Raw genomic sequence first — 21,692 nt, 5'->3', positions numbered from 1 at the left:
TTTGTATCTGCATGTATGTCAGTGTTTGTGTGTGTGTGTGTCTGTGTGTATCTGTATGTTCTTGTGTGTATCTATGCGGTCAGTGTGTATCTGCATGTGTGTCAGGTAGTGTATTTGTGTGTATTTGTGTGTCTGTATGTGTGTCAGTGTATCTATATGTAGTCAGTGTGTGTACCTTTGTATCTGCATGTATGTCAGTGTTTGTGTGTGTGTGTGTCTGTGTGTATCTGTATGTTCTTGTGTGTATCTATATGCGGTCAGTGTGTATCTGCATGTGTGTCAAGTAGTGCATTTGTGTGTATCTATATGTAGTCAGGGGGGCCCAAGTAAATGCTTGCCCAGGGTCCAATCAAATTTAAAGACGGCCCTGTAGATAGGTGCATGCCATATCTTGCTCAGCTTTACACCAAGCACAGGATTAAGAAGATATTAAAATCAGGCCCTGCATTCTATTGTTCACAGGTTACCAGTCTTACACCCCCCTTTTGTCTTCATATAAGGATGGCTAATGGGGCCAAGTAATTTCATGGTCCTGGGGCGTCTGTCTAACCCCTGGGCCCTAGAAGGCCTCCAGTTGTCATATTATGTTTAAGGCCACTCTAATTCACATAGTTAAATCAGATACATTTATTCCACGCTCAGCATTCTATCATTTACATTATTCAGTAGATATCCATTTCCATGCTCAGCATTCTACCAATCATAGAGCTGAATAGGGTATACATATTTCATGCCAAACATTCTACATTTGCAGGCTTAGGTAGGATGTGCATATACCAAAAAAAGTTTTGTTTTTTTAAATTACAGTCTAGCTGCTTTTCAGAGATTTGAAGTTGTCCTGGTGGTAGGAGTCTGTATGTTCAGCATCTCAGCTTGAGACTCTGCATATACAAAGATATTGGTATGTGTGTGCTGAGGGCTAGGTACCCCCTGTGCACACGTGGCTTATGCAGCCCGAAACTCTGTTCTAGGCTTTCTAATGTCAATTCTGAGCATATTTTTTGTCAATCTTTCTGTTATTGCGATGATAGCAATATACAAAAGAGAAAATAGTAAAGGCTAGGTAACAGGCTAAGGATATGTGTCTAGATTGACAATATAGCATATTCTTACGGAAGGATAAACCTTCTAGACTAAGGTAAGCAAGGTTAACTATTATAAAGCATTATATTAAAACAAGGCTTGTGATCCGCCGGGGCAACCAGCGCCATAGTGAAGGTTAGCAAGAGGGTCTGCGTTTAAGGAATACGTTGGGAGAGCAGTCCGCCATAAGTGACTGTCAGCCGATGCCCTGAATAGGCAGCCGTCTGCCGTCTAAGCACAGTCTATGCCATTGAGTAATATTGGGAGACCAGGATGGGGCTCCCTCCATGCCCAAGGCCTGTTGTAGAGCCAGTGCTCCTTCGCCATGAGCTTGGTTACTCTGTGAGGCCAAGTTCTCCCCAATTGGGAATTAGCAGAAGTCCCCTTCAGGTTTGAGCAGTCGTCAGATTTGGCTTGGGTGCTTCTGCTAGTATGGCTGGAGTCGTGGGGTTTAACTCTAGGCCCAGGTAGGCCTGGGCCGTTTGACTCTAGGCCCAGGTAGGCTTATGGGTAGCTTGTCTAGCGACAGCGTGACATTAGAATCGCCTGCAAGGCGCCCAATAGACCTCCCTCCTTGATGTCTCATATCCAAGGTTGGCAGTGCGGTTTCAGCCACTGCTCGGGTCCTCCGTTCCTCCAAGGCTGCCCAGAAGTGGCTAAAAGTTGCATCAATGCGATCGATGATGCTGGGATAGGGAATCGTGAGGTCAGCATAGTGTGCTGCGAGGCCTTGTGCCTTTAGGACTCTGGCATCCGTCATCCTGCATTTTGTCCTTTGCCCCTTCATAGATTACCACAGAGTAAACGTCCACTCCACACTGGACGATGCTATGCGATCCAGCTGGGACCAGGTTATCCCCCTCAGGCCCAACCCACATTCTGTGCATATTTTACATCTGTCGTCAGCATGCACAAAACGCTAGTTACAGACATGCACATCTTCTACCCTTGCATTTATTGCAATATAAATATATTCTATTAAATATATATTATATCTATTATTTAAATAGTAAACATGTATAGTAGGGGTTTGTGCATGAATGCACGCCTCCAGATAAGCTTTATTACGAGCAAGTCAAAATTAGGATCATTTTTTTTGGCATAAAAAAAACAAAAAACAAAAAGCAACAACCAAAAAAAGACAAATATACTAATACTTATCTCCTATCACAGTGTCTATTTTAGTGACATGACCCCTGCTTCTTTGTGCTTCTCCTCTCTGTGCATGTTAATGTGAACTGATCACACTGTGTCACACTAGTAACTTGCATTTCATTTGTTAGATGCCATTTTGGCCATTGATCTTCATTTACCTGTCCCGTGTGCTATCTAGTAATGCCGTTTATGTTATAGTATAGCTGAAGCTTCAAGGACAGCAATCTGTCTCAAAGTTTGCAGAAGTTACCACCTCATGAAAACAATTTACTATCTATTTATATAGCATCAACATATATATATATAACAGAATACCAACTTACACGTTATTCTCAAAGTAGATTTTGGCTAGCACCCATGGCACCATGAAGAGTAGTGGGAACACTGTGCGAATACAAAGAGAGATAAACGTAAATTATTTTAGAGAGGGTTTTTTTAGTATTTTGGGGGGCTGGGGGGGGGGGGATCATCAGCCAGAAATAAACAACTCACTCTTAAGCAATACAGTTGATATATGTTGTCAGTAAGTAAAACCACCTCCGCATGTGGAATGTTCCCGATACGATGAACAATCTCGCATTGGAAATGGATAAAAGGATTCTTTAGGTAAAGTGCAACTTGTTTCTTTTCCCCCCATAGTAATTTCATAGCTGCAGAGCCTCTCATCCTACAAGAACGCATTCCAGGCTGCTATCCAGAGTGGATACAGCTGGATTCCGAACATTAGAGGGAATCATGCCTAACAGCTCCCCTTCAGCTGACCACTGATATACATTCCAAGGGGAACTGATATACTTCTCACATTGCACGGGACACTGATATACTTCTCACATTGCACGGGGCACTGATATACTTATAATATTGCATGGGACACTGATATACTTCTCACATTGCACAAGGCACTGATATACTTCTCACATTGCACTGAGCACTAATATACTTATCACATTGCACGGAACACTAATATACTTCTTACATTGCATGGGGCACCAATATACTTCTCACATTGCACAGGCACTAAAATACTTCTCACATTGCACGTGCACTGATAGACTTCTCACATTGCACGGGAACAAATATACTTCTCACATTGCACGGGAACGAATATACTTCTCACATTGCACAGGAACTAATATACTTCTCACATTGCACGGCCACTAATATACTTCTCACATTGCACGGGCACTGATATACTTCTCACATTGCATGGGCACTGATATACTTCTCACATTGCACAGGGCACTGATATACTTCTTACATTGCACGGACACTAATATACTTCTTACATTGCACGGACACTAATATACTTCTCACATTGCACGGGCACTGATATACTTCTCACATTGCACGGGCACTGATATACTTCTCACATTGCACAGGGCACTGATATACTTATAATATTGCATGGGACACTGATATACTTCTCACATTGCACAAGGCACTGATATACTTCTCACATTGCACTGAGCACTAATATACTTATCACATTGCACGGAACACTAATATACTTCTTACATTGCATGGGGCACCAATATACTTCTCACATTGCACAGGCACTAAAATACTTCTCACATTGCACGGGCACTGATAGACTTCTCACATTGCACGGGCACTGATAGACTTCTCACATTGCACAGGGCACTGATAGACTTCTCACATTGCACGGACACTAATATACTTCTCACATTGCACGGGCACTGATATACTTCTCACATTGCACGGGCACTGATATACTTCTCACATTGCACAGGGCACTGATATACTTCTCACATTGCACAGACACTAATATGCTTCTCACATTGCACGGGAACTAATATACTTCTCACATTGCACGGGCACTGATATACTTCTCACATTGCACAGGGCACTGATATACTTCTTACATTGCACGGACACTAATATGCTTCTCACATTGCACGGGAACTAATATACTTCTCACATTGCACGGGCACTGATATACTTCTCACATTGCACAGGGCACTGATATACTTCTCACATTGCACAGGAACTAATATACTTCTCACATTGCACGGGCACTGATGTCCTTGTCACATTGCACGGGGCACTGATGTCCTTCTCACATTGCATGGAACATTGATATCCACTTAAGAGGGACATTTCAAGATCGCACAGCTTGGAGGGAACACGGCTAGACCACTCGCCTTAGAATAAACACTAGCTTATTGCATAACTCTGCAAGCTTGTCCATATAAGGAGGAGCAGAGCCTGGCTGCCGGATTGTTTAATACTCCATGTTTACTGTTGTTACTAAACTCCTCATCTTAAAGTGAAAAACTGACCCTGATGACCTTGTTTTTTTAGAATGTGGTGCGGTTCCTCTTCTATCTAATGCATGAATCTAGCTCTTATAGTTATAGTTAGATATAGTTGTAAATGGTGGATCTATATGTTGGGGGGAAAAAGCACACTACACTGAAATATAATTGTCTAATGATGTGTTACCACTTGCTGGTGTAATGCTGTAATAAAACCAGTAGATGGCACTTTCTGAAATAAACGTTCTAAACCAGGGGTGGCTGATGTGGATCTACAACTCAGCGAACAGCTGACCCTTATGAACATAGTGACAGATCCACGATTGGAGACCTCAGCTATTTCCTGGTCTCTGCAGACGTCCCTACAGAAGCAGCCGTTTCTGTTGATTGTGGGGTTTCTTTTTTTGAAATGCAGGAATTCTATTAGGATGGGTGTGTCAACATCATACTCAGAGTCTCTATTTACGTATCGTTTGGTTTTAAAAATCGAGCGAAAAAGCAAATACAAGGTTATATGGACTGTGTTTTGTAGAAAAGCCAAGTGAGCTACGTGACCCACATTTATTTCTCAAGGGTCATATTTTTCAAATCCCCAGGGGGAAATCATGCAAGATATTTATAAATCTGCAGCAGTTTCCTTGAAAGTAATTGGATGCATAAATAAATAATGTTGTGTGAGGGGCAAATAAGGCCGTATAGGAAAGGGGGAAATAAGTCGGTTGTGGTGTGCCGGAACCAACGTCGTGGTAGGCCTGTAAATAAAAGAGGGTCCACCCATAAGGTGTAATGAAAGTATAGAGAGGGAGTGGAGGGTCGGGACATGCGAGTCGCTAAAAACGTAAGGGACGGAGGAAGGTTAGTAGGGGGGTTTAAATAGGGTAACATGCCCCTCCCACAACTGCAGGCCAAGCCTTTACATTTACCTAAATCTTCTAGATTAGTCCCAGAACCCCCATTTATACTCTTGGGGGAGCAATACTCTCTTGGGTAACTATTCATGAAGAAGGTTCGTTGATTTATACATTTCCAAGATACAGGGAGAAGGTTTTGTTGTTTTTTTTAAATTTATTTTTAATTTTTCTTCAAGCTAATTTTATGTGTTCAAAAAGCTGTATGATTCATTGTGCCAACCTAGAAAATTAAAGTTTAACGCATTGCACAGTTTGCCAATATATTCCGTCTAAAAGGAGATATGTTTATCTGTGTTTTCTGTTGTGAGTTATAAATCATATAAATGTATAACTGGTTTATTAAAAACAAATAAAAAATGAATATCTGGGTCGCCGTCTTGCCTTCAAGGTGTTAAGCAACACCCCTAGGCACCATAACCACTACAGCTCTGCATGGTGCCAGGGGTGTTCTGGTAACCCCCTTTTGTAAGTAAAAGTTGGAAAATTCCTAACCAGGAACTTCTCTTAAATTTCCTGGGCTATGCACAGGAGTTATGAACTTCCGGTCTCCAGATTTGGTAGTGGAGGCGGGGAGCTGTCCCTGGCAGACCCCAGTTAACCTCTCAAGCTGTTTAAAACTGGTCTGACTACTTAAAAAGGGGCTAGATTCCAGGGCACTCCAGTGAGCTCTTGTTGTTATGGTGCTTGCAATGTAACTATAATCCCAGCAGTTTATCCCTTAACTTGGTCCACTAGTGCCTGACACCCATGTCTGCTCACTTCATGCTGTCACAGTATATAAAGGTTTAACGGACGGCCGATGTCAGCTGACTATTTGTCACACTTTGAAAACAGTCTAACGCTTCAGGTTAGATGGTGGCCACTCCTGCCCCCCTACCAAATTAATTGAGGCCAAGTTTTTTTTATAGGGGTTGGAGTGTTCCTTTAAAGAAGAAGTGACTCTAGTGTCTGACAGCTGCTTACGAGTGGTTTAGGAAAAATGTAAACGAAAATCTTATACATTGCCAGACAAAAAGGGCAACATCTGTGCACCAAGACAACTATATTTCGATATAAAGAAATATTGACAAAACCGTGAATTAAAAGTAAATTTAAAGAGAAACTATAGTCACAAAAAATACTTTAGCTTAATTATTATTATTATTTTATTATTTATATAGCGCCAATGAAGCAGTTTCCGTGTATAGATCATGCCTCTTAAATCACTGTTGTTTCTGTCCGTGCAGCCCTAGCCACACCTCCCCTGGCTGTGACTCACACAGCCTGCATGGAAAAAAAGTTTCCTTTTCAATCAGCTGTTAACTTACTTTAGAAGTTTTGGTTTTTTTTATTTCTCTCCTGCTCTGTATATTGAACTTTAATTACTGGCAGAAGGCTCCTGCAAGGTCTAGTAGACTATTAACAGAGCAGGATATATGAAATTCTAAATTAAATATACTGTGCAATAAAGGGAGTTTAAGCATTAGATCTTGTTTTACAGGACGTGTTTAGGAAGGCTGTGTAGGTCACATGCAGAGAGGTGTGCATAAACAAAGTGATTTAGCTCTTAATGACAGCGAATTGAGCAGTGAGACTGCAGGGGCATGATCTATACACTAATGCTGCTTCATTAAGCTAAAGTTGTTTTGGTGACTATATTGTCTCTTTGAGACCAGATTATCCGAACTCAAAGCTATTTTGACCTTAAACTGAAATTCACTTTGTAATCCCACTCTCTTGAATATCCCTCATAGCGTCCCTTTAAGGAGGTTTGACTTGAAATCTGACTATTCCAGGAATTTTAAAGCGACTGCATGACTACTGATAACCATTTGCATAACTGAACATGTAATTAGAACTTCGCTTGAAGTATTTTATTTACACAAACTGATTTATAAAGACATTTAATGTAGTTTAAAGACATATTGCTGTCAGTTGTACTGCGGGATACCTTCATACAGATCCAAAACATGGAACTAGTACAAAAGAGGGTCACATAGATTCAGATTTAATAGAGTGACAGTCACTCCTAACGGGGAGGTTGAGAAAGGTGTGTTATAATGTTACAAAGAATACCTGCGCAACACTCAGGAAATAAGAAATAGCTTACTTACGCCAGCCAATTATAAAGTATCTGAGCAGCATTCCCCTCTCTGATAGGACCACGGTCACCAGGATTGTGTGCAGGTAGATTCCTTCCACTAGGAGCCAAAAGTGATTTGTCCCAATGAAAAAGTGCATGAGAACCTGGAACACTGTGCATGCTGTAACATCCTGGGAAAACCAGAGAGAGAAGGAATCAGATCGATTTATAAGATTTTATACCAGGAAGGATACGTTGAGATCTCTCTCGATTTCAAGTATGTCCTGGGCCATCATTAGATATAAATCAGACTGACATATTGACGGAACAGTATGGTCAACCAGACCACTTTATTAATATGAGGTGGTTTGGGTACAGTGGTCCTTTAGACAAAATTCGGGGATACAGAGAACAGAATAAACCGTAATCAAGCCAAGGTCAGTAACAGAAATTCAGAAATATCACAAACACACTATTGGGCTAAACAAGAACTACAATCACTAGTAGACCCGAGATTGGCAGATCGCGGAATTTGCTTCATTCGCGTGTGCAGAATAGGCAGGCTGTCATGTTCCATTTGGACATGACAGAGTGCGTATGAATAGATACACAAAAACAGCGTGCAGTGTTAGAATTATTGCCGGTATCAGTAAGTATGACAGAAACAAGGTGAATGATATTCATTTTGCTTTATTTTTACACTGCAAAGGGGGGTGGACAGTAGGGAACCTATAGTACCAAAATAAATTAACGATTGTCATTTTCAGGACTGTACGTTCCCCTCTTATTTACTGCACTTACTTCTATAGGGTTTCTGCCTGTGTCAGACTTAAATACCAAGAGTTTCAGGCTCTCAGGCAGCTCCAAGCTGGGGTCCCAAATTTGTTTTAACCGTTAACCTTTTTTGGGTTATAGCTTGTAATTACTTCAAAAAGACCACATTTTGTGAACTTTTTTGAACCTGAATTACTTGGCCGACAATACTACATAATAAAATCTTAAACTTTTAAAAGTCTGTCCAAAATAAAAAGCATACCCACTTTAATGTCCAAAATAGCATAACAAAAATTGTTACTGGTCATTCTACTGTACCGTCTATGCTGTTTTCCCAAAGTGTCCCCTTATATTGTACATTACTTACTTCTCCTTTTAAGTAAGTCATCCATTCTTGTTCGTCGCTTGGCTTTTTGGCGTATGTGTTGTAGTGCGTCATATCTTTCATAAGAATGGACAAAGCTTTCATTGTATACGTGGCAAACAGGTTGATGTGGATATAGTTTCTCGTACAGTGGAGTTTTCTGCGTAACATACAAATTATACAGACAGATTTTTAGGGTCTTGTGTAATTATAGAAGTTTATTGCGTTCATCAAATGTTTGCCACCTTATCTTAATGTTTCCCATCCCACTGCACCCTCACACACTACTTCCTCACACGCACATAGCACCCTGATGCAAACACAGCACCCGCTCACACACAGCACACACACACTGCACCCATCACACACACAGCACCCTTACCCACATAGCACCCTCACGCAAACACAGCACCCATCACTCACACACACACACACACTACACCCCTCACACACACTGCACTCCTCTCGCACACACACTACACCCCTTACACACACCCTCACACACACCGCACAATATGCTTTCCTAGCATTTTTGTCTCCTGGTATCCCAACTATGGAGACACCAGAGACAAATTTCAAGCAAATACAGTGCAAGCATGTTATTAAATTTGCTTGCGCTGTGCATAACAAATACAGGGTCTTTTTCTCATGCCAGAGCTCTTCAGCAGAGCTCTGCGCATGGTCTACCCTGGAAGAGCATTGAACCAACATGCTCACTTTGTGATGGGGCGTGCTTGACATTGGTGATGACAAAACACACCCTATCTGGCCCCGCTCCCTTTTTAGTGGGCCGCTGTAATTAAAAAATGCCCGGGCCGAATTTTCTTCCCAGTCCGGCCCTGCCACCAACTTAAAAGTTCACGGCAAATTGTTATTTATGTATTTTAAATTTGTTTCCCAGTTGATTTTTTTTTTTTTACCCCTCTGAATTTAATAACGGTAAATACAATATTTCCTTTTTGAGTAAGAATATCGTTTTTTGATTGGTTTCAAAAAAAATTTCCTTCTCCCTAGACTGAGATGATTTGTTTTTAATGGACTATTGAAGTGCCTCTTCATATTTTGTTTGGATAATAATACAGGTTCTTTGTAAATGGTTAACATACAATATATTTTTTAAAATATAAAACTTTGATTTAGACAGCGTGTTGTTGTACCGATTTAATAACGTTACAATAAAATCTCACCTGAATATCAGAAGGATAAAGAAGGCAATAATGAGTGACACAAGGGATATTGAGTTGCCAATGGTGTAAGACACTCGAATCAAGGTCTGCAAAGCTTTCTCTTTTTGCTGTATTGGAATAAGACCAAAGTTAGTGTAAATATAACACATTTGGGGGCGGGTGGAATAAATATATACACACACACACACACATGTTGCTGGGCAATTTCGAGAAATGTATTTGATAGTTGTGAATGCCGGAGTAGAATATTATATATATTACATTACACACACATACATACCTCCCAACAGTAGAATCGACAAAGTCACCTAAATTACTTTAGCTAAATAAAGCAGTTTTAGTGTATAGGTCATTCCCCTGCAATTTCACTGCTCAATTCACTGTCATTTAGGAGTTAAATCACTTTGTTTCTGTTTATGCAGCGCTAGCCACACCTCCCCGGCTATGATTGACAGAGCCTGCATGAAAAAAAAAACTGGTTTCACTTTCAAACAGATGTCATTTACCTTAAATAATTGTATCTCAATCTCTAAATTGAACTTTAATCACATACAGGAGGCTCTTACAGGGTCTAGCAAGCTATTAACATAGCAGGGGATAAGAAAATCTTAATTAAACAGAACTTGCAATAAAGAAAGCCTAAATAGGGCTCTCTTTACAGGAAGTGTTTATGGAAGGCTGTGCAAACCACATGCAGGGAGGTGTGACAATGGTTAATAAACAAAGGGATTTAACTCCTAAATGGCAGAGGATTGAGCAGTGAGGCTGCAGGGGCATGTTCTATACACCAAAACTGCTTCATTAAGCTAAAGTTGTTCAGGTGACTATAGTGTCCCTTTAAGGATGTGAGGGGGGAGTGGCCAAGGGCGGGGCTGTTCTGATATATTTTAGGTGACTTACTAATAACAATTTATACAACTAAAATGTAATTTAGAAAAAGACCAAATGATCTTATTTACAATGACTGATTTCTAAACACATTTATAGTAGTTTAAAGACTGGGAGTATTATTGCCGTGGAGCTCTGTTATACACTCAGACACATTACTGGGAGTATTATTGCTGTGGAGCTCTGTTATACACTCAGACACATTACTGGGAGTATTATTGCTGTGGAGCTCTGTTATACACTCGGACACATTACTGGGAGTATTATTGCTGTGGGGCTCTGTTATACACTCAGACACATTACTGGGAGTATTATTGCTGTGGAGCTCTGTTATACAATCAGACACATTACTGGGAGTATTATTGCTGTGGAGTTCTGTTATACACTCAGACACATTACTTGGAGTATTATTGCTGTGGAGCTCTGTTACACACTGAGACACATTACTGGGATTATTATTGCTGTGGAGCTCTGTGATACACTCAGACACATTACTGGGAGTATTATTGCTGTGGGGCTCTGTTATACACTCAGACACATTACTGGGAGTATTATTGCTGTGGGGCTCTGTTATACACTCAGACACATTACTGGGAGTATTATTGCTGTGGGGCTCTGTTATACACTCAGACACATTACTGGGAGTATTATTGCTGTGGAGCTCTGTTATACAATCAGACACATTACTGGGAGTATTATTGCTGTGGAGTTCTGTTATACACTCAGACACATTACTTGGAGTATTATTGCTGTGGAGCTCTGTTACACACTGAGACACATTACTGGGATTATTATTGCTGTGGAGCTCTGTTGTACACTCACACATTACTGGGAGTATTATTGCTGTGGAGCTCTGTTATACACTCAGACACATTACTGGGAGTATTATTGCTGTGGAGCTCTGTTATACACTCAGACACATTACTGGGAGTATTATTGCTGTGGGGCTCTGTTATACATTCAGACACATTACTGGGAGTATTATTGCCGTGGAGCTCTGTTATACACTCAGACACATTACTGGGAGTATTATTGCTGCAGAGCTCTGTTATACATTCAGACACATTACTGGGAGTATTATTGCTGTGGAGCTCTGTGATACACTCAGACACATTACTGGGAGTATTATTGCTGTGGAGCTCTGTTATACACTCAGACACATTACTGGGAGTATTATTGCTGTGGAGCTCTGTTATACACTCAGACACATTACTGGGAGTATTATTGCTGTGGGGCTCTGTTATACATTCAGACACATTACTGGGAGTATTATTGCCGTGGAGCTCTGTTATACACTCAGACACATTACTGGGAGTATTATTGCTACGGAGCTCTGTGATACACTCAGACACATTACTGGGAGTATTATTGCTGTGGAGCTCTGTTATACACTCATACACATTACTGGGAGTATTATTGCTGTGGGCTCTGTTATACACTCAGACACATTACTGGGAGTATTATTGCTGTGGAGCTCTGTGACACACCAACAATATGGAGCTCCTTAAAAAAAGGGACATTAGAATAGAAAAGATGGACAGAGGGTTTTGGCCTAAAATAGGGACCCAAGAATGCAGTGTATGATCTTATATTACCGGTCCTTAAAGGTGGCCAGGCTTCACGTAAAATAGAATGAGAAAAAAGTCAAGAATAGCCAGAAGCACAGGGCACAAGAAACCAGATACATGATTTATATTTCCCAAAGGTCCACCCATAGTGGGCATTGCTAGTGACGTGGCTCGCATCACTGGCGATGCCCCTTCAATACGCTGCCTGCGTGTCCCGACTTTCCAAGGCCAGATGTTGGGAGGTATGCATGAGCAAAAAGCAAAAGTCTACTTTAAATGACAGATTTACTGTACCTATGAGGCAGACAGAACCTATAACAATTATAACAATTATATTCGTATTCCGTATTAAATAGATAGCAACCCATCTGCGGATTAAATGACAAGTCATTATAAGACATGGTTATAAACTACATTACATTAACCAGCTGAATGTTCTCATTAGAAAAGCATAGATAATAGTGTAACTGTTTTCTTTTTTCAATACATTATTTTAAGTTACCTGTGTCATATAATTTTATTGTGATATTAATTGCATGCTAAATGCACTGCATTGAATCTATTTTCAGCACAGTGGGGACACGTTTTATTTTTTAGAATCATAATTTAAAAAAAAAAAAAAAAAAAATTCAGATTCTAAGTACAACTCCTTCATCAGCCTGTGACGAGAACACTCATTGAGTATTCCACAGCCAATCTCAATATTAATCAGCAGCGAACACTAACGTCTCCTGCAGTTTCAGAAAAAAGGGAATAATTAGCTTATTTTCAAAAGGTTATTGGAAATCACTCTAGGTTCCGTTTTGTAAGCAGAATTAAATGAGATTATGAAGGATTTTTATTATTTTTGTTTAGAATCTTTTTATTAGAAAATGTTTTTAACAAAATGTTTTTTAAAAATTTTTTGTAAGGAAGAAAATTATTTGTTTTAAATGATATGAAGCATTGCATAATTAGCTCATTATCACATCTGTCCTGATAAGCACCCGGTGATACAGATAATGCCCGGTCTACGTAATTTGGGCCAAATGAGATGCTATACATTTGTGTGTGCCTATATGTGTGTCACTGAAAAATAAAACCATTGAGGGGTTATGCAGATATCATAGTAAGCTGCAAGACTGAAGGTTAAATGTTTTATTTAAAAATATGAAACATAAAATGTATACAGAGATACTATATAGATCTTATAACCGTGTTTTATGGTAAAATAATGCCATAAAAGGTTCCACACCCATGTTTGTGTAATCGCTTTTGTATATAGTTTTTTAGCATTCCTGACCTATACCTGTTTCTCAGCATGATTCTCCTCCTGGAGAACTTTTAGGACTACTCAAGGCACCATAACCACTTCAATGACCTGAAGTGGTCATGGTGCCTGGAGTCTTGAGAATTGAATCCTTTGTAAAGCAGCATCCCTTCCCAGCAGCATTACTGGGGTGTCATTAGACACCCCGGAACAATGTGAGCATATTGGTGATAGACATCCAATGGTGGCACCACTTCCCCCATTGCCAGCCATGTCCTCCTCCTACATCCCTCCCCTGGCAGCTAGTGGCAGATGAGGATTGGACTCAAGGAGATCTTGGCTTCGGCTCTGGAATAGAGGTGAGTTTATGCTTCTCTTAAAACACTGTTTTTTGTTTGGAATAATCCTGTAACGACACTAGGCACCATAACCATTTTTGGAGGAGCCTGTCGCTGCAGGATATTGTTTGATACATTTGTGAACTCACAAAATACGGCTTTTCAGAGTAACATTTTCACATACAGTATGTACACTTGCAGCACCCAAGGAGTACCCCTGTCTTTGTGGTGATTGCTGCTGTACGCAGCGCCTCAGTACACCCTATGCCTGCTGAGAGGTGTAATTTCGGGCTCTTCAACTGCCAGAGATTTAAACTGGAGCTAGAAGCTTCATTTTATCAAATGAAAGCCTCTATCGACACCACAACCACTTCAATAAGCTGAAGTAGTTATTGTGCCTTGTATGTCCATTCATTCAAAGGACTGGCAATACGCACTACTAAACATTTTTTATTTATTTTTGGTCAAATCAGGAATTCCTTCAAATAGTAGCACTAGCATTACTATACTTTAACAGTGATATACTTGGAGATAGAGGAACATTTCCTCTGAGGCATTTCGGTATCTTGCAACATTTGTAATTCTCCCAAATCCATCATTGTGCATAGAGTATGAGACAGAGGTTAATGTTCCTTAAGCCCAAAATAGATTTAGGCTTCTGTTTTGAAACATCCCATATGGCTGAATAGTCTACTGTCCTTAAGAGACGATTTAACCAAGTTGTCATTTTGCATCTGCTGTTTGCACAATTTGTTTGGTATATTATTGAACGTACCTAGTGCGAGAATACATTTGTGTACGCCAGAACATTAAGGAGACATTCTAAGCACCATAAGTGAATTGTGGTTCTGGTGCTATGAATCTATCGGCACCATGCCTCTATTTTCTGTCAAATCTTTTTGAAACGGTTTGACCAAAAAAACAACAATTTTTCCAATACTCATAACTGCTACTCTACAAATCTGTCCAGTCTTGGATGGCAATGATTGGCAAACTGAGTGCTGGTAAACCTTTACCCTCCCACCCGCCCATCTCTCAGCCAATCAGTGTCATCCTAAGCTAAATAGGTTAGTGTAAAAGTTCAGTTTTGCGCCTTAACCACTGCATTGAGCGGTTTATAGTGTTCACATGGCCCATTTCAATTGGTTATTGGTATGGAACTTTAATTTGAGATAAACTTGCTTAAACTGCGTGCGGAACCGATATTATACCGCACACCTATTGTGTGTTTTTGGTAGCAGTACACACTCAGAGGTAGCAGTGGCACGCAAAATCTTATATGTGAACCATGCAAATATTTTACTATAAACTGTGTAGGATTTTATAGTGAATTAAAACCCAAAGAGCAAAATGAATACTAAAATTGCCAAACTGCGAATATAGCCAAGATAAAGAATTTGTGCAGATCATCTATTTTTGAAAGATTTTTTTTTCCAATCGGATATCAATTTGCTGCATTTTGTACTTTTTGAGAATAACCCTGACAATCACAATATGTTAACATGATAAAATACGTTTGCTTTGATCCAGTAATGCACGTCTTGTAATATGGGCACTGTAACTGTAAAGCCTCACATGCAAGAGGCTCTCAAATAAGTAGATCAAAATTTTTTATCGTGCAGACAAAACAAAATCGGCCAGGTTTTACTTCGCAACATTCCAAATGGGTAGAAAGTCCATTCTAACCAGGAACTCTTGAGAGATATGATTTACTCTATTTCACAACATGCATGCCACTTGAAACATCGTATCTATAGGCACACATATCTCTTGCTAATATTAGTGGTTGGGTACTCTGCTAGTGGTTCCAGTGTTGGGACCTTTGTGTGTATGTGTTGAGCGCTACAGAATTTACTGGCGCTATATAAATAATATTAATAATATAAAGCAGTCCTGCATCTATTTAGTTTGATCTCTGTACAATGTGGAATTTTGTACATTTGTCACATGTTTTTTTTTTTCTTTTTTAAATCTTATTTAGTATGGAATTATATTTCTGAATTAGTACATTTACTGGTGTAATGATTTTATATAGAAATACATCTGACACCATCTTTTACATTCACAATAACCGAACCCTAATTTATTGTGCTGTAAGCATGGTTCATTGCTGCTATACAGACAGACCATTAACAAGATTAAAAAAAACTATTTGGACTCACGCTGTCTTTGCTGAGATTGGTGGAACATTCTGTGTTATCCCTCCAAATCGTAGTTGAATTTTCGTTTCTTAGCCACACTCCCTCGTCAGAACAGTGTCTGTACACATATCCTGTGTTTACTAAAGTTAAATACAAAAGGTCAAATCATACATTAGATTAATTTTATTGGTCACATCATTGTACGCTTATAATACTCCTTTACTACATAACCTGGGTGCATCTGGAATGGACATGGGGATTTTGGCAAAAATAGCAAAATTATATTCCTTGTTTAGTAGCTGACAATTTCTAGCACAGTAAATACGTTTATCAATAACTTCTGTAAGTAATGGGAAGTCAGCTATTAGTTAAAAGGACACTATAGTCACCAAAACAACTTTAGCTTAATGAAGCAGTTTTTGTGTATAGATCATGCCTCTGAAGTCTCACTACTGAATTCTCTGCCATTTAGAAGGTAAAAAAAGTTTTTAACGGTGCAGGAGATAAGTAATTCAAAATAAAAAAAAGATTTGTTTGTAAAAAAAAAAAGGAAGTGTAAACATTAGATGACTCTTTACAGGAAGTGCTTAGCAAGGCTGTGTAAGTCACATGCAGGGAGGTGTGACTAGGGCTGAAAATGTCAGGGAATTAAACAGTGAGACTGCAAGGGCATAAGCTATACCCCAAAACTGCTTCATTAAGCTAGAGTTGTTTTGGTGTCTGTAGTCTCCCTTTAAGGTATTGTATTGTAATAAAAAGGAGGAAGGTTTAAAGAAAACGTCTCCTCTTGCAAAGTACCCATCAAAGTATTTTCTAGTTTGAGTAGTGAATAGGAAGTAATTGAAGGGGAACCATCGCATTTTAAATGTTTATTTGGTTTTATCCCTATATTTCCAAAGTATGTATTTGTTTTATTTCATGTTTAATTTCCAGAGGAGTAGCAGTACCCCTTTATGTTTTAGTTCTGCTGTAAGAACTATATGTTAATCAATATTTTTACGAAGGCTTAGATGACTTTGAGAAAAAGGCTGTTAGATGAAGCGGTCTTTTCATTCATGCAATAACTTAAAAAAAAGATAGAAAAAGACACAAAGAGAACTGCAGGTATTGTAATGTGCAAGAACCCGTGACGTATCCACGGTAAGCTATTCTTACGCGAAGGCTCCCTTTACTACATCTACTTAGAGATGAAAATCTTGATATGAATCCATTTCTATATCCACATGTGAATTGTGTATTCTTGACATCGTGCGACAAAGACATTTTATTAGTGTCTGATTTAAATGTTAATAATGTTATATTGGATTTTTATTATCCCCTCGTTTGCTGAAACCATGATTAAATTCACTGCATGGTGATTACGGTCTCTCATTTAATGTATAATGCTGCAGTGACGGTATAGATTTTCTTGTCTGTTCTCGTTTAAGCCTTCAATATCTCATATAAATAGAGGCGTATAACATTTTTTAAATATTTCACAAGAAACATCTTAAAATGCCAAACTTGAAATTACATTATTTTATAACATAAAAGCCTGTGGACAATCACTGAACAATATGTTATTAGTTGTAATGATTATGGTACCATGTGTTTGCGTACGTACCCTGTCATTTTTTAGGTGTGTGGGTGGGGGGGTTGAGGGGGGGGGAAGGGGGGTAACCTTTTTGGAGCAATTTGTCAAAAGTTCTCATGCAAAAAAATCTGTATATCGAGTATATCCAAATTAAACGGTGGTAAAAAAAAGTAAAAAAAAAAAAAAATATCACAGCTAATATCTTTAGCTGTGCCTTTTTCCCTGACGTATCTGCCATACATTTTGGAAGCATTTTTAAAAATAACTTAATATATGTCTGTTTGGTCGTTACACTCCACCACATTGCTAACGAATCAAGCTGTAAGCGTAATGTGTGACATATTGCTTTGGGGGGAAAAAATAGCCTTTAATCTGCCTCGGCGGGCCCTCCTGGAGGTAAAAAGATTACAATAATCTTTGTACGTCAAAATTTGTAAACACCCATACCTCGTAGATTAATGTCAATTTGTAAGGACTGTAAAATACATCCAGAATTTCATAATATTGCTATCCTCAGTTGCACCAGCCACTGCAATGTTAGATTAGCTGATCAAAGCTCTATTTAAAGTTCTTTCCACACCAACGGCACAAGTTAAATTACAATGTATACATTTATATACAAAGGGATCAGGTGTGGAACATGAAAGGAACACGCGTGCTTGCTTAACTATACAATATACATGTGTAACAGGACATAGGGGCACTAACAGAAAACAGATGTGAGGAGATTCAGATGTGGAATAAAATGAATGGTGGATTTGTGAAAGGGAGGTCAAGATGGGTCCTATGCTTCTCCGTTTGAACTACAGGGTGGTTTTAAAACTCATCCTATACATAAAAGCACAGGAATCTGCAGGAGTTAGAACAACTTGGTTGCCAAGTAGAGATCTGTAGATGCCATTTGCACCGAAAACTCCTAGAATTATTTGCCCGCCTGGGGAATTCCCGTGGGAGGATGTGGTCAGGTATGTAGCAAGGTATGTAGCAAGACAAACCGAATTGATAGTCCCAAATCAGCTATATAAAGAGGATCCGGATTAAAATGTGGTATTTATTATGAAAATTGAAATAACAGACGTACACATGGGTGATAATAATCAAGGGCAACAAAAGGATTGCTACCGTAACTTAAAGGGACACCCCAAACCTCTAAAGCCCTTTAGTTTGCTAACGTGGTTTATGTGTTTAGACTAGAGTGTGTTCTCTTTTGTTAATTTTACAAAATTTCCAGATTTCAATAAAATTTTTTATAACATTATAAGTGAACCTTGTTACACCCTCCTCAAGAGGCAGCAATTGCCCAGAGCACCTGCCTTGCAAAGACTTCTCACTGAGCTGCATTGGGAAGTCTGTGATTGGACAGCCACAGAAGGTCTGGGCGGGGTTAGAAAAGGAGGCCTTGCAAAGGCTGCTGACAAGAGATCTGCAGCTTTTTATAAGTTGTTTTGAGATATACCCCCAATGAGAAAATGTACAATTAAATGCATTGAGCTTTAATCACAGACAGAAGGCTCCTGCAGGGTCTAGAAGACAATTAACAGAGCAGGACATACAAAACTCTAAATTAAACAAAATGTGCAATAAAGAAAGTTTAAACATTAGATATCAGTTTTCCTGTCTAGTTTCCTTTCTCTATCTTGGTGAGATTATACTCATAAAATAAAGCCGCATAAAAGATTAGAAGATTATTGCTATGCAAAAAGTCAGCTGATTCACTTTTTACAAAGTCTCGGAGCACGGCTGATATTTTAATAGTCACCTACCCAGTAGGGTTCCAAAATTATATTAGTCTCTTCGCAACCGCCTGTCCATTTTTTTCACCTCTCTTGTTTTTTTTTTGCAAAACAAAATCAATTTAAAATCCAGATACTACACACATTTAAATAGAGACTTTACCTGTCGTATTTCCGATCCACGGTAAATACCACGGACAAGGGACAGAGATAATCCCTGGTGCAGAAAATGGCCAGCAAACAAACTGATCGAATGTTCCGTTGCAATAAACACCTGGTGGAAAAAAAAAAAAAAAAACAGAACAAATATCTTAGCAATTATTCATTTTACCCGAAGCTCCTGTGTAAATATTTGGATAATCGTTGTGTGTGGATTTAACGTACACCTTAATTCTATCAGCTCTTTAGATATGGAGCACATTTTTTCGAGCATTTAATTTCCTTCACTTCTAAATATTTTTGCGCACTGTTTTTATGACGCAGTAGCGCTTGTTTCTGTTCTGTTGTTATGCCAGAAAGTGGTATATAAACAGGAGGGAAAGAGCTTGGGAATGTTTCTATATGTTACTTGGATGTCTATGCAGTTATTGGAATTCTCTGTATGCGAGGGGTAAGACTGTCTTGGCGTTTTTGGATTGACAGCACGCTCTTCCTCTGTCTTAACAGCAGGCGTTAAAGAGGGAATTGTCACTTTTATGGACGTTACACCACATGGCACATAATGACGCCATAAATCCCCTGTGCCTCACTACCACTCAGCAATACTTTGGCCACCATTACCCACAGCCTGTCAGCCTTTCATTTTTTAAAATATTTTTAACGCCATTAACCCTTTCAGTGGGTTTTCTTTGGGAAAATTGGTAAGGGGGGCGGGGGGTGGTTATGGGTTTTTATCTATCTCCTCCTGCCCAGATGGCAACAATACACCTGTCAAGCGAAGCTATGTATCAAATGTCATCATCTGTAGATGAAGTTACTGCTTCGTAGAAGAAGAAGACTCTGTCCTGCTGCCTTTAGGACAATCTCTTTAGCGAGAGGCCTCTTTAAGATTGAGTATAATTGAATGTGATTCCTGCGTTAATATTTCTTCCAGACCCTGGAATGTGCCATACTGTTTATTCACTGCAATTTCCACTGAATACTACTGCTGTGGGCGTGATGCTACTGTAGACTTATCATCACCTGCTGACACGTGTCTAAATTTAATCTAAATAGATGGCTGTATTGAGCATGATCTCATAGTCTTGCTTTTGCAGTACACTGAAAGGTTATACATATTGCTAGGAGGTACATGGAGCTATAGAGGATACATAACAGTGAACTGTGTATTATGGGAAAATAATGACTTTGGGCAATTTTTGAGAAGTCATAATAGACTGAAGACTGAAGGTCAGGTGGTTTATAAATGTCTCCAGAACTTAAAGGAACACTATAGGGTCAGGAATACAAACATTTTAAAACACATGTAGGGTCCCTGGCCCTTTGTTGCCCCCTTAAATAAATTTAAAAACTCACTATTTTTACAGGTATGCTGGCGCTGGCTCTGCCCTATCCAATAAGAAAACATTGGGTTGGCTGAGAATCTATTCTGATGATCTCAGCAAAGGTGACGGGAGGCAAGGCCAAATGCCACCCTACCCAAACAGCATCTCCTTATATAGATGCATTGAATCAATGCATATCTTTGGGGAGTGTTTAGCATCTCCATGCAGAGAGTGGAGATGCTGAACTTCAGTGCTGTACACTGTGCAGCACTGCACCAGGTAGCACCTTTAGTGACTCTCAGAGGAGTGGCCACTAGAAGAGTTCCTAGGCTGTAATGTAAACACTGCCTGTGCTCTGTTTACAGCAAAATGCCAGCAGGAACAGGGTATAGACACCAGAACAACTACATTAAGCTCTAGTTGTTCTGGTGACTATAGTGTCTCTTTAGTTTATGTATCTTTATAATACATATTAAGTTTAGGTTTAGGCTAGTGTAAGTATTAAGGCAGTGTATGGGGTTAATGGTTAGTGTTTAAGGTAGTATAAGGGATAATGGTTAAGGTGCTGCCGTGGCTACTTGTTAGTGTGTTCGGGCACTGTAGAGCAAGCATGTCAAATTCAAAGGCTAACAAGGGCCAAATACACAAGGTTTACCTTCATGTGGGCCTCAAAAAACCCAAAACTTCAAACTTCAGTTGTCATAGAAATGTAGGTTTATTTAGAAAAGTACAGTATTAAAAAAGTGCCTAACTGACACTGGACGTCCTCACGCTCATAGGGCTTCATTGGCTTGTTGATTTTGAAGTTGATTTTGAAGTCTTATGAGTGTGTTCTTCACTTTGTCTGAGATCATCAAACTTGATGATCTCAGCCAATCTAATGCTTTGGGAGGCTATTGTGCATGT

At 39.4% G+C, this 21,692-nt stretch overlaps 1 protein-coding gene across 2 annotated transcripts in view; it reads right to left on the bottom strand.

Moving 5' to 3' along the window:
* The window catches only part of GLP2R (glucagon like peptide 2 receptor), a 90,653-nt gene that overhangs the window by 13,551 nt on the left and 55,410 nt on the right, over positions 1–21,692 (bottom strand). Inside the window, exons 3-8 of one of the 2 annotated variants that reach the window (XM_063456085.1) lie at positions 19,466–19,576; positions 16,018–16,136; positions 9,813–9,919; positions 8,629–8,785; positions 7,519–7,678; positions 2,562–2,622 (exon numbers count right to left, since the gene is read on the bottom strand). In XM_063456085.1, the coding sequence (XP_063312155.1) occupies positions 2,562–2,622; positions 7,519–7,678; positions 8,629–8,785; positions 9,813–9,919; positions 16,018–16,136; positions 19,466–19,576 (715 nt within the window). The remainder of the gene's footprint in view (positions 1–2,561; positions 2,623–7,518; positions 7,679–8,628; positions 8,786–9,812; positions 9,920–16,017; positions 16,137–19,465; positions 19,577–21,692) is intronic. The other variant, XM_063456086.1, reaches the window with a different exon arrangement.

Source organism: Pelobates fuscus, chromosome 5, assembly GCF_036172605.1.
Source record: "Pelobates fuscus isolate aPelFus1 chromosome 5, aPelFus1.pri, whole genome shotgun sequence".
Lineage (NCBI taxonomy): Eukaryota > Metazoa > Chordata > Amphibia > Anura > Pelobatidae > Pelobates > Pelobates fuscus.
The sequence above is the reverse complement of the archived record's forward strand: the minus strand, read 5'-3'. Positions and strand labels throughout refer to the sequence as shown.